Source organism: Primulina eburnea, chromosome 9 (assembly GCF_022965805.1).
Source record: "Primulina eburnea isolate SZY01 chromosome 9, ASM2296580v1, whole genome shotgun sequence".
Classification (NCBI taxonomy): domain Eukaryota; kingdom Viridiplantae; phylum Streptophyta; class Magnoliopsida; order Lamiales; family Gesneriaceae; genus Primulina; species Primulina eburnea.
Genome location: NC_133109.1, coordinates 4,168,825 through 4,196,651, shown reverse-complemented (window position 1 = coordinate 4,196,651; position 27,827 = coordinate 4,168,825). Strand labels below are relative to the sequence as shown.

At 35.1% G+C, this 27,827-nt stretch overlaps 2 protein-coding genes, 1 long non-coding RNA gene and 1 pseudogene across 5 annotated transcripts; 3 read left to right on the top strand and 1 right to left on the bottom strand.

Moving 5' to 3' along the window:
• The first annotated feature begins 1,857 nt into the window (after positions 1-1,857).
• Positions 1,858-4,552, top strand: LOC140842172 (uncharacterized). The gene is made up of 4 exons (XR_012120316.1): positions 1,858-2,015; positions 3,585-3,650; positions 3,773-3,878; positions 4,106-4,552. It is a non-coding gene; the product is annotated as an uncharacterized lncRNA (long non-coding RNA).
• Positions 4,553-4,952: 400 nt separating this feature from the next.
• Positions 4,953-9,539, bottom strand: LOC140841139 (tubulin alpha-3 chain-like; annotated as a pseudogene).
• A 1,699-nt stretch (positions 9,540-11,238) lies between these two features.
• LOC140841138 (protein transport protein SEC13 homolog B-like) lies at positions 11,239-21,189 on the top strand. Of its 3 annotated transcripts, none has more exons than XM_073208344.1 (2): positions 11,239-11,414; positions 19,994-21,189. In XM_073208344.1, exon 2 carries the CDS (start codon positions 20,048-20,050, stop codon positions 20,951-20,953), a length of 906 nt encoding a protein of 301 aa, XP_073064445.1. In that variant the 5' UTR covers positions 11,239-11,414; positions 19,994-20,047; the 3' UTR covers positions 20,954-21,189. The 3 variants fall into 3 exon arrangements, with proteins under 3 accessions (XP_073064445.1, XP_073064444.1, XP_073064446.1); XM_073208343.1 differs by lacking the exon at positions 19,994-21,189 and adding an exon at positions 12,603-15,509; XM_073208345.1 differs by lacking the exon at positions 11,239-11,414 and adding an exon at positions 17,972-18,099.
• Positions 21,190-25,392: 4,203 nt separating this feature from the next.
• On the top strand, positions 25,393-26,834 carry LOC140841137 (GATA transcription factor 9-like). Its single transcript, XM_073208342.1, has 2 exons — positions 25,393-25,803; positions 26,057-26,834. The coding sequence occupies exons 1-2, from the start codon at positions 25,510-25,512 to the stop codon at positions 26,717-26,719; spliced, it is 957 nt and encodes a 318-aa protein (XP_073064443.1). The 5' UTR covers positions 25,393-25,509; the 3' UTR covers positions 26,720-26,834.
• Positions 26,835-27,827: the final 993 nt, after the last annotated feature.

The following is a 27,827-nucleotide window of genomic DNA, read 5'->3' as shown; positions in this document are numbered from 1 at the left end:
AATTATGCACAAACATTGTGTGTGTAAAATTATAATAATAATTTATGTCAAATTTTTTCATTCATTAAATGATTAATTTCATGTTTAATTTAATAATAAGTGATAGAAAACAGTGAGGGAGTTTTAGAGCAATTTGAGAAGGGTAATATTGAAACTAAGTTGTGGCAATTTTGAAAAAAAAAATGTTGGTGTTAGGGCAATTTGGAAAACAAAAGATTGTTCAGATTTACAATAAAAATTAATACTTTTGACATAAAAATTAATGCTTTTTCGTGAGTAACCCAAATAGAAGATCTTTCTCAAAAAAAATTAACTCGTGAGAACGTCTTACAACAATTTTTGTGTTGTAATAATGAAAACATTTTTAAAATTTAAATAAATATACTGCCTAAAATATTTATTCTTATTTTACATGAAGAAATGGATGAAGAAATAAAATGAAAACTTGAAATTCTAATTTATTGACGTATGACAATTTAAAAAAACAATAAAATTCTAAATTTTTTGTGATGTGTGAGTTGTCATTTCTTAAGTTTGATTCTCGCTCAACAAGAATATATTGAGATTTGAGATTCTTCTCTCTCTCGACTCAAAAACTTAGCTATTATATATACTAATAAATTATGCACAAATGTTTTGTGTGTAAATTAGAATCCTAATTTATATAAGATTTTTTTCTTATATAATGGTATAATTTTTATATAATGGTATAATTTTTTTTTTCTTGGTTTTAGGCTATTTAGGTTGTAATTTTATCTTCAATTCAGGGGACATATCTTTATTTTGGAACATCTTTTTTTTTTTTATAATATGCGATCTGTATATTGGATCATAATTTCAATTCTATAGAACTTATTCATAAACTATACATTATTTAAATTAAAATTTCTATTATTCTTTGAGTTCAATGAGGGAAAAAAGGGATGAATATGTGTAAATATTTATATTTACGTGAATATAAAACGTAATTTTCGAAACTTAAGACCATAGAAATGTATAATTTATCATAAATAAAATTTAAATTACAAAAGTATGTATATTATTTTGAGAATAAAAAGCGTATATATTATTAAAAATTAATTTAATTTAAACTATTGTATTGTTTCTGTAACGCCCAAAAAATTTAAGGTTCACGCGAACCACATGCGCAAGTTATTAAATTTTTGAGTGAGTCTCATGTGAGACCGTCTCACTAATCTTAATCCGTGAGACGGGTCAATCCTACCCATATTCACAACAAAAAGTAATACTCTTAGCATAAAAAGTAATACTTTTGTATGGGTGACCCAAATAAGATATCTGTCTCACAAATACGACCCGTGAGACCGTCTCATACAAATTTTTGCCTAAATTCTTTGTGTATTTCAATTAAATGTTTTGATTGTATGGATTAAATATGTTGTGCATATTGACATGTTTAAAATATATTTTTCTATATGGTTGCATTAAAATGTATTTTTAAAGGTTATTCGAGTTGCGATCGAGGAACGGAGACCGATGACTGAAAAATAAAAAAAATTATTAAATAATTGTTTTTAATTATTTAAATTAAGAGTGGTGCTTTTTCTTATTTTTGAAAATATGGGGGTTTGATGTGATTTTATACGTCAGGACGTAATTTTATCTATGTTGGATTTTCAAAAGAAAACATGAACGTTTTGGCAACCCGACTAAATTCACAAACTTTATTAAACACACAAACAATTTATTAAGCAAAATAAGTTTTATATTTCAATTAAACACTAATGGACCTACTTAACTTCACTAATGGGCCTAAGCTTGTTTAGTTATTAATTAACTATATAATATTCAAAACTCACCCCATAACCTACCCTACAAGTACAACCCCACGCCCACTCTCCTGTTGAATCACAACTTCTCTCCATGACAAATACACGGCGCACACAGTAATTTTGAAAGGAAATTTCGAAGCTTCCAAAGGATAATCAAGCCAACGCCCTCCTCGTCGTCGTTCTTCTATCGGCAACGATTATTCGTGCGATAAATACGCAAAAGTACATAATATTCTTTCTTTCAATCATCCATCATACCATCGTATTTTTTTAAACATGTTTTGCATAAAAAACAAGTGACACTTTGTTATATTTTCGTTTATGCATCGAAGGGTATTTTTAAAGCTTGATTTTTGTGCCAAAAACATGTTTTATACGTATCTAAAGGGGCTGCCATGAATTAGGATGTTAAGTGGAAAGTTTTACACAAGTTTAGGGGTCGTAGAACACACAAAAAATGCTGCAAACGAAATAGAAACAAGCTGGAACCACCGTGGAAAAGAAAAAGAGAAAGCGTGAGTTTGTGTTGGTTGTGCAAGATGCAAGGGTTCGGTTGTGTTGCACGGGGGCTTGGGTCTCGACCAGGTCTGGGGTTTGGGTCCTAAGGGTCGTGGATAGGTCCTAGGAAGAGTCCTAGCATTGCTAGGACTCGTGGTTCAGGCTGGGGAGGAGTCCACGAAAGCTAGGACTCTCCCCAAGCAACTCCCGATCAGCTGCTGTGCAAGGGGGCTGCGGCTCGGTAGGGGCGCGGGCTAGGTGGTCTAGAGGGTGCCTTAGGAAGTTCCAGGGAGGGTAGGAAGGGCTGGGCTCAGGAGGTGGCTCGGTTGGGTCCTGGCTCACGAAAAACGTGAGGATGGCAGCAAGGTGTACGCGCAGGTTGCTGTCCTTGGTTCGAGGGGTTCGCAGCTTGGGTTCTAGGGCGTGGGATGGGTCGGGGCGTGGTCCAGGGATGGTTAGGGTCAGGTGGGCTCGGCTGGGAGAGTCCTTGTGCCACTAGGAGTCTTTGGGGCGAGAATCTCCTTGTGCGCAAAGATACACCAGTGGTAGTCCAATCGATTTTTAATATTAACTCACAATTTGGATATGTGAACATAATAATATTATTTATTCAATTTATAATCTATAATTGAATTTATAAATAGATCGAAATTATTAGTTTTTAATTTTATTAATTAATTATTTAAGAATATATAAACACGAACTCAACTTAGAATCCCTCCAAAATTTAATTCTTCCATCCAAATTCAAATAGGATTCATACTAAATTCAAACTTCGTTAAACTATATCTCGATATCTAGCAAATTTTTTCCCAGCTATTGAACCCTAACTTTCAGAAATAATCGGCTTTGACAGATTCGGTAACTGAAATATAATTCTGAGTTCCGATTCTTTCCTTTGTCTCTGTCTTTTTTTTTTTATATTTTTACGTGTGCATTACATATTCGTGGTGGATTATCGCCAAAAAACTCTTGTTTTTCCCAGCTATTGAACCCTAACTTTCAGAAATAAACGGCTTTGACAGATTCGGCAAGAGAAATATGTTTCTGAGTTTCGATTCTTTCATTTGTCACTGTCTTTTTCTTTTTTAATATATTTTTACGTGTGCATTACATGTTCATGGCGGATTATCTTCTTTGTTCGTTCTCGTTTTCTTTTTTTAGGTTTTAATTCGGATCGATATGGAATTCTTGATTGAAAAGCGTTGTTGTATATATACATGTGGTTCTTGAATATTTCTGCTACGATTCTTTTTGCAACTATTAATTATTTTCTTGGGGCTGGATACTTAGATACCTGAATTCTGGTTGAATTTAAGAAAGATGTCTGGTGCCGACTTGATTCGATTGATAAACCAAGTAAGTATAAGGCTTCTGAAAGATCATATCTATATTCCTTGTTCAAGAAAATGAAATTTTGTTCGAATGTCAAGAGTTATACTAACATTTGATTCGTCCTTGCATGTATGTACTAATTTCAGGTGCAGAATCTTATAGAGGGGTGTATCCAGCGTAGCATGAACAAATCAGAGTGCATGCATGCTCTCCAGTTTGATCACAAGATCCATCCGTATATAACCGAAATAAGTAGCTACTCTGATCGTTTTTCTGCAATTTGAACTTAATTAAATTGAGATATCGGAATCAAATAAATCATATTTCGGCCCATGAGGTCATGACGACGTTCTATACGTCCTAGACGATATTTTTAGACAAGAATTAATCTCATCTAGCCTACATGTAGCTTCCCAAAAACTTTAAATAGTGAAATTGTACTGGAGATGATATTTGATTTATGGTTTGTGTTGCTGCAGTTTGGCGCCGGCTTGAGCAAGAAAACGAAGAATTTTTCCGGGCTTATTATTGTAGATTGGTGCTGATAAAACAAATAAAGAAATTCAACATGTTTGTTGAAAAACAGACGACCTTGATGTATATTGTGAGTAGGTTATGCACGATGCACACATTCGATCCATCACCCGCTTTAAATAGTAAGATACTTTTCTATTTATATACCTCCAAACTTTTCCATTTTCCATGTAAATCTTTTTATTTACTAGTTCTATTATAAGTATCGATACAATATATTAATACTATATTTAGAGTCGTCCCTTTGATGTTAACACTTGAAAGACTATATTTAAAGTCAGCACAAGGATTAAATTTAATTTGACATAGAAATTGAAATGTGTTTCCAGGAAATATCAACACTTAGATCATCTACTACTATTATATCTTGTATAGAAAATAAAGAGAGAGTGTAAAATGATGTGATGAAAGTACTTTTTGTGATACCCTTGTCCCACATCGAAAAAATCAAATATTTAAAATGAGTTTATAATGACTTACAATGGACTTCTATAGCAACTTGGGTTAATCATTTTCGTAAAACGATGACGAATACGAAGTAGTTGCTATAGGGACCCATTGTACAGTCAGTGCGGGCTCGGGGCGTGACACTTTTGCCCTGTGATTGTTTAAATTCAATTGATTGCAAGTTATTTAATAATTTCATGACAAAAATATGTTATTTTCAAACATATATATTTATACACATGTGAATTAATCTTGGAAAATATCTTTATCATGTTTTCCAATTATATAAAGAATCTATTAATATTAACCAACAAATATTTATCTATTTGAGGATTATATTGCGGATGCACATAATATAGTATGGCTAAAATATGTAAATCTATTCAGTCAGTAACTCAACACACACACACACACACACACACAAATATATATATATAATGAATAATATCTCCTGTTTTAAGCATTACTTGGTGTATAGGGCAGCAAGAATCCCCAAGTGCACCTCCATTGAAAGCTGAGGATATGCAGAAACCACATGTGTGTCACAACTTTGTATCGTCAATCCAGCCATCTCCAAAAGGATTTGTTAATACGCCGTTTTGTGATGGACAAAATATCAAAATGCATTCTGTACGCTTTGATGATGTACCCTCTGCTGCTCCACAAAACATAGTACCTTTGAGAACAGTGAATATGCAGCAGCGACCCGAGTTTGGACCATCAATCCTGTCATCACCGACTCTAAGAACCGGTTATGTTTCCAATCCTGTTGCTCCACAATATCCCATATCTTTTGGTGCTGGACCGTCAAACCCAGGGTACTTTGAAGAAAATGTTTCTATGTCCGGTTATGATGTAAACTTTGGAAGTCCTCAAAACTTAGTCGATCCTCAAAACCGAGATGCCATGATGACTAAAACTGAAAGTGTTATCACTGGAGAAGCTGGTTATGATGACAATCTGGCTTGCAATCCTGCTCCATACAGATATTTTGAGGACTTGTCTCCTCTAACAGGTGATGATGCATCCATCACTGCTTTAAGCAGCAACTGTACATCCATCACGTCTACACCAACAAAACAAAATAACCTATACTTGGAAGGTAATGCCTTTTCATTTCACATTTCCTACATTTGGGATAAATATCCAACTATAATGGTCTAACAATGCCTCTGCTAACGTGATCACTAGCATCTACTCCTTTTTGTCCAGAAGACACATACTGGTGAGTTAGTTTAAGTGTACGTGTCTACTTTATTGCAGATATATTTGGTGTGTGAGATCATTGACACTAATTGTTTTTTAATCATTTTCTTCATCAGGAATAACCACGGTTTGTATCATGAACTTGGGAGTCCAGAAGTATGAGATAGCTTCGCCCTGGTGACGACTGGTATATCTTTTTATATGTGTCAAACAACAATGTGGTTCTTCTCTCTGTTTCTTTTCGTGCAAAGTTTTCCGATACCTCTGTGGTTTCTAGGACTTTACCTAGTTCGGCTACATTTTGTGCTAGGATCTGTTTTCACCTAACTTGGTGGTAGCAAAATCATCATCTGTGATAATTGAGAAATCTTTCTTTCACATTTGGAGATGAAGCATTTGATTATTAGTGCGGTAAAGTGGTATTTTGAAACTATTTCTGCTCATATAGCGAGCATCAGTTGGTTGTTATGATGGGATAACAATTTGAAAATAACTTACCATTTGGCTCATGAAATGGGATGAGATGAAAGATGTAAGAAATAAGGATCACAAATCAATATATATGAATAATAAGATGATTTATAACTCAAATTATTCATAGAAAATGAGTCAAACAAGGAATGAAACAAACATCTGTAATCAACTAAAGTCTCGTCCTTTACACATTATTATACCATTACCTTTATGTTAATATTTATTCAGCAGTCATATTCTCTATCATACTAACCAAACATAATGACAGCCGCACTCAGAAAAATGACGTTTTATACAAATTTGATTCGTTAATTCAGTTTATCTTGACTATTTAGGCTATTTCGGTTTGGCTAGTTTGGTTTCGTTAAAGTTGGAATCAACCATTTTATAAACTTTTAGTAATTTGGTTAGTTCATAAAAATTTTCGATTTGTTAAAAGCTAAGTTTGTACAATTTTTAAAAGTTCGGCTGGATCAGTAGCCGAACCCTGTTTACTTCCTTGTTCTATGAATTTAGATTGCATTTAACCATAGAATATGATGTTCCAGCACCAAGTAACCATACATCAAATATTTTTTAAAGTTCCATGAAATTTTCACACAGAAGTTGGTAAACAGCAATACACAACATGATATTCATAGATATAATAACACAAATGGTGGGAGAGTAACCAACCTTACTAATTCAACAAACTTGTACTTCAAAGATGTCAATGCATCATTGTTACTATTCTTCGCCTTCCTCTTCGTCATCTGCACCTTCGGCACCGACTTCTTCATAGTCCTTTTCGAGAGCCGCTAAATCTTCGCGGGCTTCGTTGAACTGCCCCTCCTTCATTCCTTCACCTACATACCAATGAACAAATGGGCATACATGAGATCAAATTTGTAGTCAATGCGTGAAAAAACTTCAGCGACTGCTATGTTGTCGCTGATCATGCACACTACTCGTTGCACTTTAACAAGATCACCTCCAGGCACCACTGTTGGAGGTAGGTAGTTGATTCCACACTTAAAGCCAGTTGGGCACCTGTCGAGTCCACGGGCCAACCGATTTCAGAACGGGTAATCTTATGTAACAACTCATTGTAATTATTCGTGGACATTGCAACATCATAAATTAGAAGTGAGACGGTTCAACAAACGCAAATTGATAATTAAGCGCCATCATCAGCTACCATTGTCCAAAAGCTACAAGAAATTTACTTACCAGTCAACAAACTGAACAGTATGTTTGGTTTTAATGGCAGCAATAGCAGCTTTGACATCTTTGGGGAAAACATCTCCACGGTACATCAAGCAACATGCCATGTATTTCCTGTGTCTTGATCACATTTTGCCATCATACTCGATGGCTCAAAAACTGCATTCGTGAACCCAGGGACCGAAAGCTGTTCATGATATGCTTTCTCAGAGGAGATAACGGGATCATAAGATGATAGCATGAAATGGATCCGAGGATATCGTACGAGGTTGGTCTGGAACTCAGTAATATCAACATTGACGTCACCATCAAATCGTAAAGAAGTAGTCATGGATTACATGATTTGGAAATCAATTGGTTCAAATTGGTATATGTAGGCCTTTCTATGTCTAATGACCTTCGGCATATATCATAAATGGCTTCATTGTCCAGGAGCACAACCACATCTGTATGCTAAAAAAGGGAATGAGTTGCGAGAACACTGTTGTAAGGCTCCACAACAGCAATGTAGACCTCCAATTGGAATGAAACCCGAAATTACAATTTTATTCATCTGTCTTAAAGTCCATGCTAAGAGTTATCGGACTTAAAGCGTGATGATACGGTAATACCGATACAAGGAGTTCAGATTGTAATAGCTAACGAATTAAAAAAAATTATCTCTAGAGAAGTGACATATTGCTCTATACATAATTTCAAGAAGAGAGGTCCACAGAAGGAACCCCAGATGAAATGAATCAAGAACTGCTTCAAGGCATCTGAGGTGATGGGTAAACAGTGAATCCAAGCTTTGACTTCTTTCCTTAGTACACTGAAAAACGTTCCAAACGCAGAGAACCCAATCCTGAACCAGTACCACCACCTACGGCATTAAAAATAAAAAAAAAAAACCCCTTGCAAACCTTTGCAGTTGTCAGCCAACTTCCTCACTCTAGCCAGACAAAGAACAACCACCTCCTTTCCTACTGCAAATACACCATTATTACAAAATCACATTAGCACTGGCTTGTAGTTAAATTGTGTATTGCCAATCAAATTCACCATATTAAGCCTGGATATTAGATACGTATAAATTACCTAAACTAAAGCTATCAATCATGTGAGAAAGACGTCATCGTTAATATGTCAGTGAAAACAGGAATTATTAGCTATGCAAATAACAATGCTATTGCTACTTTACCTGTATGATGGCCCCGAGTACAGTTGTTGGCTGCATCTTCTATTCCGGAGATGAGCTGTTCTGGGTGGAAGAGCAGGCGATAAGTCCCTGTCCAAACTTCATCAATAACTGTGGGTTCAAGATCAACAAAAATTGCTCTTGGGGGATGCTTTCCGGAGCTAGTCTGGCTGAGGAAGGTGTTGAAAGTATCATGTGCCACACCAACAAAAGCGTCGCTGCAAATCCACAAATAATTTATTTCAAAAAATTTTAACTTGAAAAACATTTGATAGCAAATAAGACAAAAATGTGATCATCTCAGATTCAGAAAAATGGTTAGCTAGCTTTGTGGTTGATTTTCACTTGGGGACAGAGGATAAATAAGTTAAATTCATCCCTTTTCCAGCCCACATCAGACTCAACGAGAGACCACTCATCCATCAATCAATCAATCAATCAATCAATCAAATCATACAAAAGAAGGGAAATCATATGGTCGAAGAACAAGATTAAAAAAAAAGGTAAACGTTTGCCTTTCCGGAACATAAAACATCAAAAATCACGAATCAACACGAAATTATGTTAAACGCGAAAGACCCAAACGTAAAAAGCAAAAAAGAAAAGAACATGGGCATCATCCAATCAGGATGAACGCCGTGTTCAAGGAAATAGAGCTCCCAGCATTAATTCCCAACTTGAATCCCCGCTTGGCCGATGTGTATGCTAATCATCTATCTCATCTTTCAGAGTTATTCCTCCTCGTATTCGATCGGTGATAGATTGGAAAGCAAAATATCCACGATCGTCTACACTACAGAGAGAACCAGAGAGAAAAGGAGCAGAGATGGTAAGATGGGAAATGACAAGCTGCCCATTGTGGGTCCCAAACAGCTTATCTAAATTCGTTGGATTGGCCGAATATCTTGATATTATTTTTAATCCAATTTTTACCAAATTGTATAAATTCAATAAAGAGTTGTCTAAAGAAGATTTTGAATTATTTGTAGTGATGTCTTGGCCATCTGGTATGAGCTATGTAAGATTACACACTCTGTTAATAGATTACAAAAAGAGTTGAGAATTGATTGGGCGGTTGCATTGTTGGATGCATAACGAAGCGCAAGTATACTAGATAGGTAATCACAGTTGGATGGATCTTTGGCTCCAGACCATGTGTGGCATCCACCGATACCAAATCAGTTGCGATTGGATCGATACAAGAATTATGATCTATCGCGACGCACCTCATTTTGAACGTCGTCTTATTCTACCATTTGGCGACGCATAATGTGCTTAGCGTCGCTGCAATAGCGAATCGTGTGTTTTCATTTTCCCACCTTTATTTTGGTTTATTTGGCGACAAGACAAAGCTAACGCGTCACGAAATGTAAGCATTTGACGACATAGAGCACACTCACCATCGCTGATACGTAGCGGGAAATTTTCCCACCAACTTTCTGGGTCTTTTGGCAACATGACTCAACTGAAGCGTCGCAGAAAGATAATCTGAGAGCGTCGCAAAATCGGTAAATCATTTCACGACGTGTAGCAAGCGTTGCCGAATGTATTTGATGGAAAGTCATTTCATTGGTACATTTCGCGACGCATCATACACTCAACGTCGCTAACGCGTGGAGTGTCCTTTCGACTCCTTGGCTTTTGTGCGTCGCCAAATAGCTTTTATTTTTCAACCAATGTGAAGGAATGTAAAAGATCTGAGTTGGGATACAAATGCTAAAAATGAAATTTAAATTATTAGATTTCAGATTATGTGTCAAAACCGAACAGATAAAAAGTATCTAAAATTTTAAGTTAATACTTTTTTTAATTTTTATATAGATTATATATATATTATAAAATAAATTTTAGTGAATTATGTATAAGTTTGTTAATTTTTAGTTAATTAATATTTTTTAAATTCATTTCGCTTTTAGATTTTAATGTTTTATAAAAAATTAAGTTAAAAAATAATATCTAAAATTTTAAATTATTATTTAATTACTAATTTAAATAATTATCCAATCTGAATAAATGAAATAGAAATAATCGAACCATTTTTGTATAAAACAAATCAAACCGAAGTTTTCAGTTTTTAAAATCGAAAACCAAGAAACTGAAATCACATCGTGTCAAATTGAACCGAACTGAACCGAACCGACCAACTGATTAACATATATCAGATATTATATAGTGAAGTTCTCAACTCGACTCATATCTACAATAAAAAAATAATACGTTTGACATAAAAAAATATTTTTTATGTGTCGGATCGAAAAAAATATTGCTCACAAAATTGACTTGTTGGACAATGTAATGAGAGTTTTTACGTTAAGATTTTTGTGCCAATTATTTTAAAAAATTTAAACTTGTTACATTTATAATGAAACATCTCCCACGTATGATAAAAACTTTTATTTCATTATTATTTTGACTCATTCAGTGTTTGTTTGGTAAAATTTATTATTTTATAACTTAATTTTTTTATGTGTAATATATGTATATATGTATTATATATATATATATATATATATATATGTATATATATATAGTTATATATAAAATTATAATTTATATTATTTATTATAAGTATTTTCATCATCTCACTCTTCTCCCCCAAATCCCTAGAATCCCCAAATCTCTCCCGCCTCCTAGAATCCTCACGTTCTTTTCTTCTGTCGAGAAGTGGCTTCCAGTGACGCATTTTCAGAGAGCTTTTGTTAACAGAAGAGGCAGGGCCGGATTTCATCGACATCGAATCTGTTGAGGTGAAGAAAGCTGCTAATTTTATTCTCCCATTCTTTGATTGTCAAATTTTAAACATTTAGATTTAGTATACAATTACGCACTTTCTATTTCAAATATCAAACCATCTACCGAAGATTATTGGGCAAATGATTACAATATTAGTGGGATAATGATTACTGTTAAGGGTATTTGTTGTTATTCTTTATGTTTTGGCGATTACGATATTTAATTTATTTTCCCATTCTTTGATTGTCAAATCCTCTGTTGCTTCTTGAATGGTTTATGTTGCATCCAAACATGAAAGTAACCCGATTCAAGAAATATTTTGATCACACAGTTAATCTTGAAGCCTTTTTTTTTATCACTTGACTTTTATTTCAGCATGTTTTGCTTCTTGTTTTCTGCCACAGGGAGGAATATACCGAATCTTTCCCAGTAGTTTTAAGGTTTTGATTCAACCAGACTTTGGAAAAAAATAATAAACTTTCATTGCAAGCATAAAACTTGAAACTGTGAGCATGATAAAAGAGAAGCAGAAAACATAGCACTTACACAGAGATGAGATTATGTTTAAAACTCTAGATTTTCTGGATTCCAAAAATCAAGACTTGCCACCATCAATGCAGAATCTCAAAGATCCATCCTTCCCAGAAAACAAAAATGCTGTTTTATTTGGGTTTTCTCACAGAATCAAGAAAAAAGGTGATGTAGATTAGAGAGAACACAGTTTTTAGAGGGAATGTAGTTTGTGCAGGTAATATATATATAAATGGTAAGTGTTTCTTTATTATATTTTATTTTTTGAGGAGAGAATCTTAGTCAGATGTAGTGTGAATATATGGGACATAGTTTCACTGGTCATATTCTTTGATTTCCATGTGGATCATGTAATGTGGGTGGGGTCAAGATATGGAATCGTGATATGCAATCAATTGGTGATCTCTTATTCTTTTCCTTTTGTTCTTTTAAATGGCTGATGGTGTACGAGATTTTTGTTGGAACTTATGGTTTAGCGAATGCAGGCTATGATGATGTCTGATTAGAGTCTCCGTGTCCTTAGGGTTCGGAAATTTATGAATGGTAATTGTAATGTAAATAATTTGTTTGGATGTGATGTATTTGTTAGGTGGACAATAATATAATGTATGGAATCTTGTTGATTTTCATGTCATTGAATGAAACTTAATGTATATATTCGTTGACTCTAGTTTTTTCAGAATGACGATTGACAAAAGTGGGATGAGTGTGACAAATAGAATCTCTCTCGAATATAAAAATGGTGTTCGGACATTTGTAACACGAGCTATCGAGTACGTGAATGAAGAGGGGAAAATAAGATGTCCATGTAATACTTGTTTGAATCATCTGTATCAGCCATTGCGCTTAGTAGAGATACACCTGATAAAATATGGGATACAACAATCATACAAAGTGTGGGACTACCATGGTGAGCGGTATGAACATCCACCGATAGAGCATGAAGTTTTATCTGATATTGATGCTCAAGATGAAATGATTGACGTTCTGGCTGATTTGACTGGACCGGTAGAGATAGGAGAATCCAGTGAGCCTATTCGGCATCAAGGTTTGCAAACTGATAATTTCGATGATATGTTGAAGGGAATTGAGAAAGAATTGTATCCAGGATGTGTAAATTTCTCGGCGCTTAATTTCTTGGTAAAATTAATGCATGTGAAAGTACTGAACAAATGGAGTAACAAATCTTTTGATATGTTACTTAAGTTATTGAAGCAGGCATTTCCTCAAGCATTATTACCTGGCTCACACTATGAGGCAAAGAGAAAGCTAAGTGAACTGGGATTGGGGTACGAGTCAATTCATGTATGCGAACATGATTGTGTTCTTTTCTGGAAAGAGAATGCTGGGCTTCAAAATTGTCCTGTATGTGGAGTGAGTAGATGGGTTGACAAAAATACGAAAGGGAAAAAAATACCAAGAAAAGTGATGCGATACTTTCCCCTAACTCCTAGATTAAAGCGTTTGTATAGTTCTAGGCACACTGCAAGAGAAATGAGATGGCATGATGCTGAGCGGCTAAAAGATGATGGTGTTTTAAGGCACCCCGCTGATGGTTCCGCTTGGAAGATGTTTGATGTGAAATTTCCAGCATTTGCAATGGATCCTAGAAATGTGCGTCTTGGTTTGGCAACAGACGGTTTTAATCCATTTGGCAGCATGAGCACGACTTATAGTATGTGGCCTGTTATGGTTGTTCCATATAACACACCACCTTGGAAGTGTATGAAGTCAGAAAATATGATGTTGTCTTTATTAATACCTGGGCCGACATCTCCTGGAAAAGACATGGATGTTTTCCTTAAGCCACTAATTGAAGAATTAAAAACATTGTGGGAAGGCGTGAATACTCGAGATGCATCGAGTAATGATACTTTCTTAATGCGTGCAGCAGTTTTGTGGACCATCAATGATTACCCTGCATATGCTTTAATGTCTGGATGGAGTACAAAAGGGTATAAAGCATGTCCAAACATTGCACACAAACAATTTTCACAGAAGCACGCTTTTCTCTCCACAAGCAAGCCTTGCGGCTTGCGCCTTGCAAGAGGCGTGCGTCTGGGCTTGCCTCTTGCAAGGTCTGTCTGCACCAAGGCGCGTAGGCGCAAGGCACACATTTTTTACAATTATGATTCCAATATTTCATTTTATATTCAACTTTGATTTCATTCGTTGAACACATAATAGGAAAATTGAAATTGCAACATTAAACTTGTTTCAACTAGGCTTGATACGAACTGGTGACCTTCTCATGAAGCTCATCAAAGAAAACAAGTGCTCAAGATCTTTGCCGGAAAAAACAAGTGGAGAGCATTTGTCACCAAGACCACTAAGAATTTCGAGAGCATGCTCATCAATATCACTTTAGCGGTTTGCATGTACTCCATAATGTTTTTCTCACCCTTGTTTAGATGGCCCAGGATTTCTTTGAGAGACATAATACAACCATAGGAGGAGTTTGTAAGTGTCGAACTTCGAAGTGGGTGGTCCAAGAGGCTAGTAACATTGTGAGAGTGGCAATGGAGGGGTGATGGTGTTAAGAATAAGCTGATCTTGGCAAAAGAGAATATTCAGGATTTGGAGTTGGTCCATTTGCTACTGTAGATGAAAGCAACAAGGTCATGGCCAACGAAGAGGGTATTAAATCGCATGTCCCCGGTGGAATAGTTGGCATGTTTTTATTTAAGCGGGGATTCAGCAGCCAACATTTATGGTGATGAGGTTAGGCACATCACAAATGGTCATGAGCCGAACTCCGGAATGATCACAGTTGGGTCTAGAAGAGACAGAAATGTAGGTGGCATCAGAGGAAGCTCTCGGAGAAAGTAGTGGATCGAGGAACAACGAGAGGCGGATACCATATAAAATACTGATTTACATATTACATATAGTAGATTTCGTCCTAAACGCATAATAACTGGTACCTCTCGCCAATAACAACAATTCCAAATAAATCAAATTTAGACTCAATAAGCTAAAATAAGACCAAAAAGACTACGTCGTTGACTGCATTCATTCAAATAACCAGAGAGTTCATTTCAAAGGACTTTATAAACACATCAACTCACAATCCCATCACGCTAATTGCGAAACCCTAACCCGATAGTTGCGTTATCAATCGAGTCAATCACGTAAGCTAAAAATTCCCAAAATTCAACATCACTACCAAAACTTGTAGAGACACAAATCATGAACGTCAAGTAATGAAATCTAATCTTGCTGAATAGACTAAAAGTATAAAATGAAATTAATCAAGAATCGGTAAGAGGTAAAATCTCCCACCTGAAACGTAATTGCGAAGCGCCTCCGGTTGGACTTGTCACTCCACTCGAGCGACAATTCACTTTTTACGGGAATGGTGAGAGCAACGACGTCGTATGGCTGTTGACTTTTGTCTAAATTGAGCTCGTTTAACAGATTGGGCCACACCACAAACATCGGTTGGAACGGCCCACTAAGGTTTCAACCCGATAAATTAATAATGTGTGGATTAAAAGTATTATTATTTAGAAGAGGTATTACTAATCAAACAATTAATTTATGAAGTGAATTTTTGATCCAATAATAATTATATAAATATATCTATGTATATATTCAACAAAATATTGTATTATTTAGTTTAATAAATTTCCATGTGAAGAAATACAAAATTTTCTAATATTTACGAAAATCATTTATATCGATCTAAAAGGTGTTCAAAAATCACAAATGAACAATGAGATGTGTAAACATGGAACTATAGTAGATAAAAAGTTATAATAAAAACATATTTTATGATAGTATGATGTTTAATAATTTTTATACCTTTAAATAATTTATTAATTGTATCATAAAGTTGTTTAAGGGTTTCAAGAAAAAAGTATTATCTTATTAGTTTATAAAATAATAAAAAAAGTATTTTTTTATCAAGTGAAAATATATCTAATAGAGATAATTAGTTCTCTAATGCATTAGTTTAGAAGATATCTTGAATGATCAAATGTTCGAATTTTTATATTAAACTAGTAACAGAGTCATATCACTTGGTTAAATGTGATTGGGTGGAAGTAGTAACTTGAGTCCAGATTTCCTGTTCAGATTCGATAACTGAATACGTTTTTAATTGAGAACAATAAACGCAAAATCAACAAGAACAACCGAATACGCAACACACAAGACTTACGTGGTTCGATCAAGAATATGATCTACATCCACGAGAGGTGCTTTCACTATATTGAATCATTATACAATGAACAATTTACAATCGCAATGTAATCTCTCAAATCCACTATTTTCTCTTCTATGTATTACAAAGAAAACTCTCTGTGTTTTGAATGAGAAACTTGTTGCCTCTTGTTCATTTCTTCTCGGATGATCTCAGAACTTCTTTCGCATACCTTCTGCATGATTCCATCTGCTTATATATCTCTCCATACCTGAGGCAATCCTCTCGATGGCTATAAGCTGTGATCAAGTGCCAGTACTGATCTTGTTCAACCACTCATCCTTATCCAACCAACTTTTAGTTGTTTTAACTGATTCTTCAACCGTCCAATGGATAGCTGACTTGGTTGCTGACATACCACAGTGTTGCTCAGCTACAACAATCATCTTCTCTTCTCTCCACTTGGGATTTAGCATTTTCTGTTGTTGATTGATTATGTTGTTAAATCTATTGCCCAAGCGGGGTGACTAGTCTCCTGAAGTTGAGCCTCATTCTAGATTATCTCGTCAAAATGAGTGGGAGAGGGTGCTGGTACCTGCATGCATATAAGTGACATGATCTAGTGAAGGATCAGTCAGTAGAGATAGCCACTTGGGCAATAGATTTAACAACATAATCAATCAACAACAGAAAATGCTAAATCCCAAGTAGAGAGAAGAGAAGATGATTGTTGTAGCTGAGCAACACTGTGGTATGTCAGCAACCAAGTCAGCTATCCATTGGACGGTTGAAGAATCAGTTAAAACAACTAAAAGTTGGTTGGATAAGGATGAGTGGTTGAACAAGATCAGTACTGGCACTTGATCACAGCTTATAGCCATCGAGAGGATTGCCTCAGGTATGGAGAGATATATAAGCAGATGGAATCATGCAGAAGGTATGCGAAAGAAGTTCTGAGATCATCCGAGAAGAAATGAACAAGAGGCAACAAGTTTCTCATTCAAAACACAGAGAGTTTTCTTTGTAATACATAGAAGAGAAAATAGTGGATTTGAGAGATTACATTGCGATTGTTCATTGTATAATGATTCAATATAGTGAAAGCACCTCTCGTGGATGTAGATCATATTCTTGATCGAACCACGTAAGTCTTGTGTGTTGCGTATTCGGTTGTTCTTGTTGATTTTGCGTTTATTGTTCTCAATTAAAAACGTATTCAGTTATCGAATCTGAACAGGAAATCTGGACTCAAGTTACTACTTCCACCCAATCACATTTAACCAAGTGATATGACTCTGTTACTAGTTTAATATAAAAATTCGAACATTTGATCATTCAAGATATCTTCTAAACTAATGCATTAGAGAACTAATTATCTCTATTAGATATATTTTCACTTGATAAAAAAATACTTTTTTTATTATTTTATAAACTAATAAGATAATACTTTTTTCTTGAAACCCTTAAACAACTTTATGATACAATTAATAAATTATTTAAAGGTATAAAAATTATTAAACATCATACTATCATAAAATATGTTTTTATTATAACTTTTTATCTACTATAGTTCCATGTTTACACATCTCATTGTTCATTTGTGATTTTTGAACACCTTTTAGATCGAAATAAATGATTTTCGTAAATATTAGAAAATTTTGTATTTCTTCACATGGAAATTTATTGAACTAAATAATACAATATTTTGTTGAATATATACATAGATATACTTATATAATTATTATTGGATCAAAAATTCACTTCATAAATTAATTGTTTGATTAGTAATACCTCTTCTAAATAATAATACTTTTAATCCACACATTATTAATTTATCGGGTTGAAACCTTAGTGGGCCGTTCCAACCGATGTTTGTGGTGTGGCCTAATATGTTAAACGAGCTCAATTTAGACAAAAGTCAACAGCCATACGACGTCGTTGCTCTCACCATTCCCGTAAAAAGTGAATTGTCGCTCGAGTGGAGTGACAAGTCCAACCGGAGGCGCTTCGCAATTACGTTTCAGGTGGGAGATTTTACCTCTTACCGATTCTTGATTAATTTCATTTTATACTTTTAGTCTATTCAGCAAGATTAGATTTCATTACTTGACGTTCATGATTTGTGTCTCTACAAGTTTTGGTAGTGATGTTGAATTTTGGGAATTTTTAGCTTACGTGATTGACTCGATTGATAACGCAACTATCGGGTTAGGGTTTCGCAATTAGCGTGATGGGATTGTGAGTTGATGTGTTTATAAAGTCCTTTGAAATGAACTCTCTGGTTATTTGAATGAATGCAGTCAACGACGTAGTCTTTTTGGTCTTATTTTAGCTTATTGAGTCTAAATTTGATTTATTTGGAATTGTTGTTATTGGCGAGAGGTACCAGTTATTATGCGTTTAGGACGAAATCTACTATATGTAATATGTAAATCAGTATTTTATATGGTATCCGCCTCTCGTTGTTCCTCGATCCACTACTAATCTGCGCAGCCTTATTTTTTTCTTCTCTTTGCAATATCAATTACAGTACTTATATATTACTTCTTTAATTAGTGCATTGCTCTCTTTATTTTTTATTTTATAAACACTTAAATATATTAGCAAGCACTCTTTTTCTTTATGTTTTTTTTTACCGCAATTTAATTCCAAGACCTATCCAATTTTTCATCTAACGTTTTCTTTAAGAAGACAAAGAGGGTTAACATTTAGGTAATTGATGTTCTTAAGAACATTACAATGTATGTTTGTTAATGAATTTTTTATTTTAATTATTGTTTAATATTATGTGAAATCTATTTATATGTATATAAATTTTAGTTAAATTCAAGTTAAATATGTGAATTCTAACGATTTATGCTTAGTGTGAGGGCACTTGTGCGCCTTAGTGCACCTTGCGTCTTAAGTAACTATGACTGGAATGAAATATCATATATGGTAATTTTAGTTTTCCCAGAGATTTACTGTTTACAAGGTTTCCTCTTCCTCACCCTAGCAGTGCTAGTAACAAAACTCTCAGAGAACAGAACAACTTCTCTCCCACTCATTTTAATCTTCTCCTTCCCTTTCAAGTTTCACTTGCACTGTGATGAACTATGGAACTCCCTGACTTGGACCTTGATACTTCTCTCACTAAATCTTGTAACTAAACCTCCTTCCGCGCTTTCTCGGCCCTATGTATTTGAGTACGTAATGATACCGCCCTCTTGGACACCAGTTTTGTCCTCGAGAGTCAAGATTGAAACTTAACTCTGATTGTCTATGGTTTAAGCATCCACAGCAGCCTCAATCCTTAAACTTGGAGCATATAAGCCAGCAACAAGGTCAGTCCCTTCACGAAGAGCGTTGGTCATTCCTTTAGTTATAGATAATTGAAGTACAAACCAAATTTCGGGCACTGAGGCAGTCTTTCCAATATGCAAAATGAAAACGATTAAATAAATGAACCAAGACAAGAATTCTGATTTTCAACTCTAGGTTGAACGCGGTTCACCTTTTCTGGAACTATTTACTTTTGAACCTTTTTCATTATCCCAAATGAATTACTCTTTACAGCAGCTGTTAGGTTCCAAATCTCCCCGTTCCCTCTTAGCTTTTCATATCCACTTATTCATTTTAGTTTACTCTTTCAGATGTATAGAATTAGAATTATTAAAATGAACTAGGAGTACCGAAGAAACTTTCAACTTAGGTTGTTGATGTTCTTTTTATTCATCGTTTAATCGGGTAGTTGTGCATTTTGTTGCTTTTCAGATTAATCTGTTATGAATTTATATATTGCTTTAGAGTGACCTTTTCCTCTCTCCTTCTGGTTGGATTATATTTTCCTGTCATTCGAGAGTTTAATTGCTATTATAGAATTCGACTGCTTTTTGTTTGTTCAAAGTGCTGTGAACTGAAGGCCTGCCAACGCTGTAGGAGCAAAAGATCCAGTAATCCAATTTGTGGGTGGCACTTGTTTGGAAATCAAGCATGCCTGGACAAAAGATTGAGACTGGCCACCAAGATGTTGTTCATGATGTGGCAATGGATTACTATGGTAAACGTCTCGCTACGGGCTCGTCTGACAATACGATCAAGATCATTGGAGTTACGAACTCGGGATCTCAGCATCTTGCTACTTTAACTGGTCACCAAGGGCCTGTTTGGCAAGTAGCATGGGCGCATCCGAAATTTGGGTCGCTTCTTGCTTCTTGTTCGTATGATGGAAAGGTTGTCATTTGGAGGGAAGGAAATCAAAACGAGTGGATACAGGCTCATGTTTTCGATGATCACAAAGCATCTGTCAATTCGATATCTTGGGCACCTCATGAACTTGGCCTATGTCTCGCATGTGGATCTTCGGATGGTAATATATCAGTTTACATGGCAGGTCCTGATGGTGGATGGGACAAATCACGTATAGACCAGGCTCATCCAGTTGGTGTAACATCTGTCTCGTGGGCCCCATCAACCACCCCTGGTGCTCTAGTAGGCACTGGCCTACTCGATCCTGTTCAGAAACTAGCATCCGGTGGCTGTGATAATACGGTGAAAGTGTGGAAGTTTGACAATGGAACTTGGAGATTGGATTGCTTCCCAGCTCTGAGCATGCATAGCGATTGGGTGCGGGATGTTTCTTGGGCACCAAACCTAGGACTTCCCAAGTCAACAATTGCAAGTGCTTCTCAAGATGGAAAGGTAATACTATGGACTTCTCTGAAGGAAGGTGATCAATGGAATGGCAAAGTTTTGAAGGATTTCAAGACTCCTGTTTGGAGGGTCTCGTGGTCGCTTACCGGAAACATACTTGCTGTGGCTGATGGGCAAAACACTGTGACACTCTGGAAAGAAGCAGTGGACGGAGAGTGGCAGCAGGTGACTACAGTCGACTCATGAAATTTTTAGTTCCTAATATTTTTTTATACTAGATCGTTTCCGGATCTTCTTTTTTAAGGCTTTAAGGTATATCCTGTTTCCATATACTGCTTTTATGAAGTCGATTCCAACTAGCTTGAGACTCAGGGTCGGGATATTTCACCTGACTTCTTTTTATTGACTAATTTGACTTGAAGAAGCAGACTTCTGCAACGCAATTAACTAGAACATTGATGGGACATCATTTTCAGGCTGTTTATTCACTTTGTCTGCGCATATTCAGTACTATCTTTTCTCAGAGACACAAAAATAGGTTTTTGTCTAGTGGCCGAACTCCGAAGTTTGCTAATTGATAATGGTTTCGTTTAAGCTTCATGTGTTCAAGAAATATTGGTTCGTACTGGACCCTATTGGTAAGAAAATGTAACTGGATATGTATTTGTGAGTTTTTTTTATCTAAAATTTACTCTGTAAAAAACACGAACTCATTATCGGTAATAAATTACCAGTGTCCATCTCCGCGGTGATCACTCCTTTTAGAAAATGTCACTGTATAGGGTTTGTCAGTCTCATTTTCCTGCATGGTTCCCTTTTTACATCCAAGTTACTGGCATTCCGTCTCATTCATGAGGTTTTTTTTTGGAAGTGTCTTTTGTTCAAGATGGTATTGTGCATGGTTGAAGATGGTATTTCCTAGAGTCTTGAAATTCAAGTATTAAAGTGACAATCTTTGAGTGTTAGTGTGTTACTTTAAGTGACTATTTTCTAGACAAGATTAGTTCACATAATCGAAAATGGCCTTTTTTATTTGTGTTTTTTTATAGGAGAAGTAGATTTTTATGATTGAGTTTCGAATTCGAAATCTCGTCTTGGGACATTGATATCGTATAAAAACTACAAATTAAACTACAAATTATTGAGAGCATTTGGACTATGACCCATGATAGGTTAGCCTTTAAGGAAGAAATTCAGTGCTAAATAGTTGCATGTACGAAGAATCGTTTTACGTTATTTTATAAGAAATAATAAATAATAAATAATAAATAATAAATAATAAAATAATCGAGAGCAATTTGATTTATTTAAAGGCCTATCACTGTATCACATGATGGCTGACAAAGCAACCTCATCTTTGTCACGTGGTTAGCTGGGCCCCACGAACTAAAATTAAAAAGAGATATTTTTTTATTGTTATATTATATATAGAGTGTGTCTAATGTGAGATAATATGTGAGACGGGTCAATCATACCCATATTCATAATAAAAAATAATACTCTTAGCATAAAAAGTAATATTTTTTCATGGGTGACCCAAATAAGATATCTGTCTCACAAATACGATCCGTGAGACCGTCTCACACAAGTTTTTGCCATATATAATATCAATATTTAATTTCTGGAAAGTGGCGGCTCCGGGAAAGAAAACAGATATGTAGAGTTTATAGTGAGATTTTTTTATACAAAGGAAAAAAAAAATTTTAAGGGGATGATTGGCATTTGAAATTTTCTCAATCTAGATATCGGTTTAATTTGTTTGACTCAATATATTCATCCCAAAATAATTAGCCATGTTTAAGTAAAACAAAGTTATCTTATTTTTAAAAAAAATGTTAATATTGATATAACAAATAAATTTAATCACATATAAATACTTAGTATAAATATTGAAACAAATGTAACAAAAAAATAATATATTGAACATATGTTAGATTATTGGCAAAAACTTGTATGAGACGGTCTCACATGTCGTATTTTGTGAGACGGATCTCTTATTTTGCTCATCCATGAAAAAATATTATTTTTTATGTTAAGAGTATTACTTTTTATTGTGAATATCGGTAGAGTTGACTCGTCTCACAGATAAAGATTCGTGAGACCGTCTCACAAAATATTTACCCTAGATTATTATATAACTAAAATAGTTTGATTTAAATTAATTTTTTTAAAAAAAAATATTTAAAAGAATAAAGAAATCTTGTACATATTTAGTCATATTTCTACATCGATTGGTTCGTGATATGTCTTTCTCATATTCTTATAACTATAATATTATTTCTATTTTTATTCAAACTACAAAAAAAAAAAGAGTAGGTCTCATGTGAGACCGTCTCACGGATATCAATCTGTGAGACGGGTCAACCCTACCCATATTCACCACAAAAAGTAGTACTCTTAGCATAAAAAGCAATACTATTTCATGGATTACCCAAATAAAGATCCGTCTCACAAAATTTGACCCGTGAGACCGTCACACACAAGTTTTTGCCAAAAAAAAATTATTCTACAACCTAATTACAAATATTGACGAAACAAAAATAAATTAAAAACAAAACTACGATCGAACAAGCAGACAACACGTGCTCTAGAGTACTAGTATATCTAATAACACGGAAAAAGAAAATTAAAATTATCTAAAACTAATAATTTTTTAGAAATTAAATGATTCATATAAGTGAAAGATTAATCTCCTAATTTGGAGCATATGTCATGTCATATGTGGGACTTGTAATGGTAAATGCACATGAAATTAAATGAAACATGTGATGTAAATTGGCCAAATAATAGACATTGTAACTATTCAAACTAAGCCAAAAGTGACCTTTCATTCCATGTCATGGTGAACCAACACTTTTAATGTATAAATTGACACCAATAACAAGAATAAATCAATCAACAAACTCTTTTATTACACCAAACGTTTGTTCTAATATGATGTTGAAGTAATTCAGTCATTGAAAGATAACTTTTAAAACTGTAATCGGCCTGATAGACGAAACGATGCAAAAACCTGTAGATAAAACATGCGGGAAATACAAATATTACAAACAACCAAAGGGATCCTACATTCCCTCCATATGAAACCACCTTCTTCACCCCGGTATGTCATCTCCTATCATAAATAAAGAATAGGGATCACCACCTCCTATTCCGACGTTTGATCCTACTATGGGTAGCTAACCCATTTTTGAACCCAAACAATATCTGTTTTCTCGTATATTTTGAATTTCACTGGATTTTAAGACGACACGGTAAACACTCAAAAACAACGGTGACCATATCATTAGATTAAGTACAAGCTGTACCCATCGTGCTTAAACGTGGGTCAAGGAATATAATAACATGAGTAAATATTAATTATGGGTTTGTCTAAAAAAACTAATTAAATAAAAATAAAATGGTCAAAGTGCTATTTTTTCTGGCTAAAATAATTAGAGAGAGAATCAAGCTGTAAACTTGGACATTAGTGGTGTAGTCTCGTGGACAAAACATGGGAGATCGATTCTCAAGGGTAAAAGGTTGAAATTTTTTTTTTTAGTAATTTTTTGCTCAATCAATTTTCATTAATAAATTATTTTTCACTTGAAAATTAAAAATTTAAATTAAATATACTTGCTTATACATACATACCTGACATATAAGAATATATATATAATATTTATTTTATATTGATTTACCTAAATAATGCATGAATCAAGTGCAATGTTTTTATTACATTTGCTATATATATTATATGCACTAGCATGAAATGCAAAATTTAATGTAATTTTATATTAAAATATTTATATAATTGGAATTAAAATAGAGTATTCTAAAAAAAGAAATAAAAAAAACTAATATATATAATTTCCACATTTTATTCCTTGCTTGCTAGTCTCTCGCAAAAAAAGTAGGAGTAAAAACAAAAGGGATAGAATGATAAAAACAAGGAAAAGAAAAGAAAAAACAAAAGGGTATTAAAGTAAAATTAAATATATTTTTAATTTTTTTATAATTAATTAATTTTATATATGAAATACAATTTCATTTGATTATTAGTTATTTTGCAATTATCCGTGTAATCGAAATTGAATCATTTTAAAAATAAAAATATTAGGTCTATTGTGAGACAGTTTCACGAATTTTTATCTGTGAGACGGATCAACCGGACAGATATTCACAATAAAAAGTAGTACTTTTAGCTTTTATGGATAACCCAAATAAAATATATGTATTACAAAATACGACTCGTGATACCGTCTCATACAAGTTTTTGCTTAATAAAAATGATTTAAACAATGTAAACGGGTAGGTTAAATGGGGATTATTTCACCCTGCCCGTGTAGGCAGTGCCTGCACGGGAAGGGAACGGCCCGGATCACTCCACATGAGTGATCCGGGCCCACCACCATGTATTAAAAAAAAAAAAAAATTGGCTCGGAAAAATCCGAGCCGTTAGATCTACCCTGCGGGCAGTGCCCGCAGGGGTAGGATATACTTTACCGTTAAATGGATATTGAATGCACGCATTTATTAATTATATAAAAGAAAAGTAACAAAGTTTATTTATTTATTTTTTAAGTACAAATTATTCATTTAGTATTGAAGTGAATTTTTAAATAATATTTTTTTATATTTCCCGTTTTGCCCCTGGTCTGACTCATCAAAAGCCCACCCTCCTCACCCTCGCTTTGAAAACACGTACTCTTCTTCTACAAAAGAAGCTCTTTCCCTTTATTCTCTCTACCGTTGCTCTGTTTTTGTCCATTTCGATTTCTTAAAATTTATACAGAAAATCGGAGGATTGAATTCATACATTCATGGAGTATTTCGTTGGTAGTTATGGAGAATTTTCTTCTGTTGAAAACGGAAATTTGAACAATAATGGTGTTCATTTCATGGTGGATGATTTGCTGGATTTTTCCAAGGCGGATGAAACTGTGACCGACGTGTTTTTCGACAGCTTGGGAGGGAATTCCGGTGATTCATCCACCGTCACCGCGGTTGACAGCTGTAACTCATCGGTTTCCGGAGGCGACGGCCAGGTTAACGGTAATGTCAGCTGCCGCAGCTTCAACGAGTCGCAGTTTTGCAGCAATGAACTCTGTGTTCCGGTAATTGTTGTTTAGATTCCCTTTTCTTCGATAATTTTCCAGTATTTTGCGATTTTCTGCATGGAGAATGTGTTCCGTATGAGTTATGCGCGCGTTTTTCACAATTTTTTGTACTCACCGACGTTGATTTTTCCTGATACAAAATGTTAAATTTCAAAAAGATGTAGCCGCGATTACAGTAATGAAAATTTCTTCCACAAAATTTTAATTCGTATTTGACATTTTTTTTATTTTTCATTTTTTCCCTCTACAGTATGATGATTTAGCTGAGCTAGAATGGTTGTCGAATTTCGTGGAAGAATCCTTCTCAACCGAGGAACTCCATTTCATCCCCACAAACACCACAGCGCCCGCCGCCGCAGCCGCACAAAGCGCCGCCACCGACACTTCTTCTTCCGTCACCACCACACACTCGCCACCAATTTTCTCCACCGATGTCTCAGTCCCAGGCAAAGCCAGAAGCAAACGCTCACGCGCCGTACCCTGCGACTGGTCTTCCCGCCTCCTCCTCGTTTCCCCTTCCCCGACCCACAAAACGACACCGTCTATCAAAAAACAGCCCGCAGACACTCCAGGCCGGAAATGCCTTCACTGCGCTTCAGAGAAGACCCCACAATGGCGAACCGGCCCGATGGGCCCGAAAACCTTGTGCAACGCCTGTGGGGTCCGCTTCAAATCGGGTCGACTCGTGCCCGAGTACCGACCCGCCGCGAGCCCGACTTTTGTCACCACAAAGCATTCGAATTCGCACCGCAAAGTGATCGAGCTCCGAAGGCAGAAGGATCTCCAAAAACAGCAGAACCAGAATTTGCTTAGTCAAGTCTCCATTTTCAACGTATCCAACGGCTGCGATGAGTTCTTCGTTCACCATCACGACTTTATCAACGGTCGTGACGTGAGGCACATGATAGAATGAGTGTGCCAGCACGTATTAGATTACTAATTTTTTTTCCCCTAATTCACCATGCTTTAGATATTTGAATTTTGAAGTAGAAGTTATGATTCATTTTATTCCTAGCTTTTGCAATCAATGCATTATCATGATATTTAAATGCGCCTCGATACTCACAATAGTAACAATATTTCATAACAAGAAAGGTGAAATATAAGATCATTACAGACGGGTTAACGAAATACGACCCGTGAGACCGTCTCACACAAATTTTTACCTTGACAAAAAAGAATTCTTTTTCAAGCCCATTCGTTCTCGCCACATGACTGGCGCTACGAGGACGGTGTTTGATCGAAGCATTCTCTAGATTCGAGTTGAGACCGTGGATGTAATTCATCGCAGGAGTTTCCAACGAACAACGATGGAATTGATATATTGCTTGAACTGCTAAAAAACATTTGATTCGATAAAAAAAATATTGTCTCAGCCCAATCCTATGACACTCTAAAAACATGAATTAATGATAATTAACTCAACCAGACGAGGAGTAGAGCAATCTTGAAAGATAGAAAAAAGAGTGACGATGAAGAAACACGAAGCTGGAAAGTAGTTGCTTACAATCATGGGAATGGGTGCAAAGCTTTTATCAGGGAGCAATGGGCCATGGGATTGCGGGGAGATTGTGTCTATTTCTTCAAAGTTTGGGAATTTGCACATGGAGGGCCTCTGTCTCTCAACCAAAAAATCAACATTTCTCCTCCTATCTCCATTCTAAATAATTTTTGTATGAGTGGGTCTCATGTGAGACCGCTTCACGGATCTTAATCTGTGAGACGGGTCAACCCTACTGATATTTACAATAAAAAGTCATACTCTTAGCATAAAAAGTAATATTTTTTCGTGGATGACCCAAATAAGAGATTCGTCTCACAAATACGACCCGTGAGACCGTCTCACACAAGTTTTTGTCATTTTGAGTGGGTCTCATGTGAGACCGTCTCACGGATCTTAATCTGTGAGACTTATTAATTCTACCGATATTCATAATAGAATGTAATAACGTGTGTCTAAGTAAAATCAGAACTAATTAAGCTTGGTCTTTATTGTCGCGGTATAACTGTCTACCAAATCC

What these genes read in the sequence shown, in the direction of transcription:
- LOC140841138 (XM_073208343.1), top strand. Translation starts at nt 12,613, where the DNA reads ATGACGATTGACAAAAGTGGGATGAGTGTGACAAATAGAATCTCTCTC.
- LOC140841137 (XM_073208342.1), top strand. Translation starts at nt 25,510, where the DNA reads ATGGAGTATTTCGTTGGTAGTTATGGAGAATTTTCTTCTGTTGAAAAC. An exon ending in GCAATGAACTCTGTGTTCCG is followed by an intron (nt 25,804 to 26,056) that starts GTAATTGTTGTT and finishes TTCCCTCTACAG; the next exon opens with TATGATGATTTAGCTGAGCT.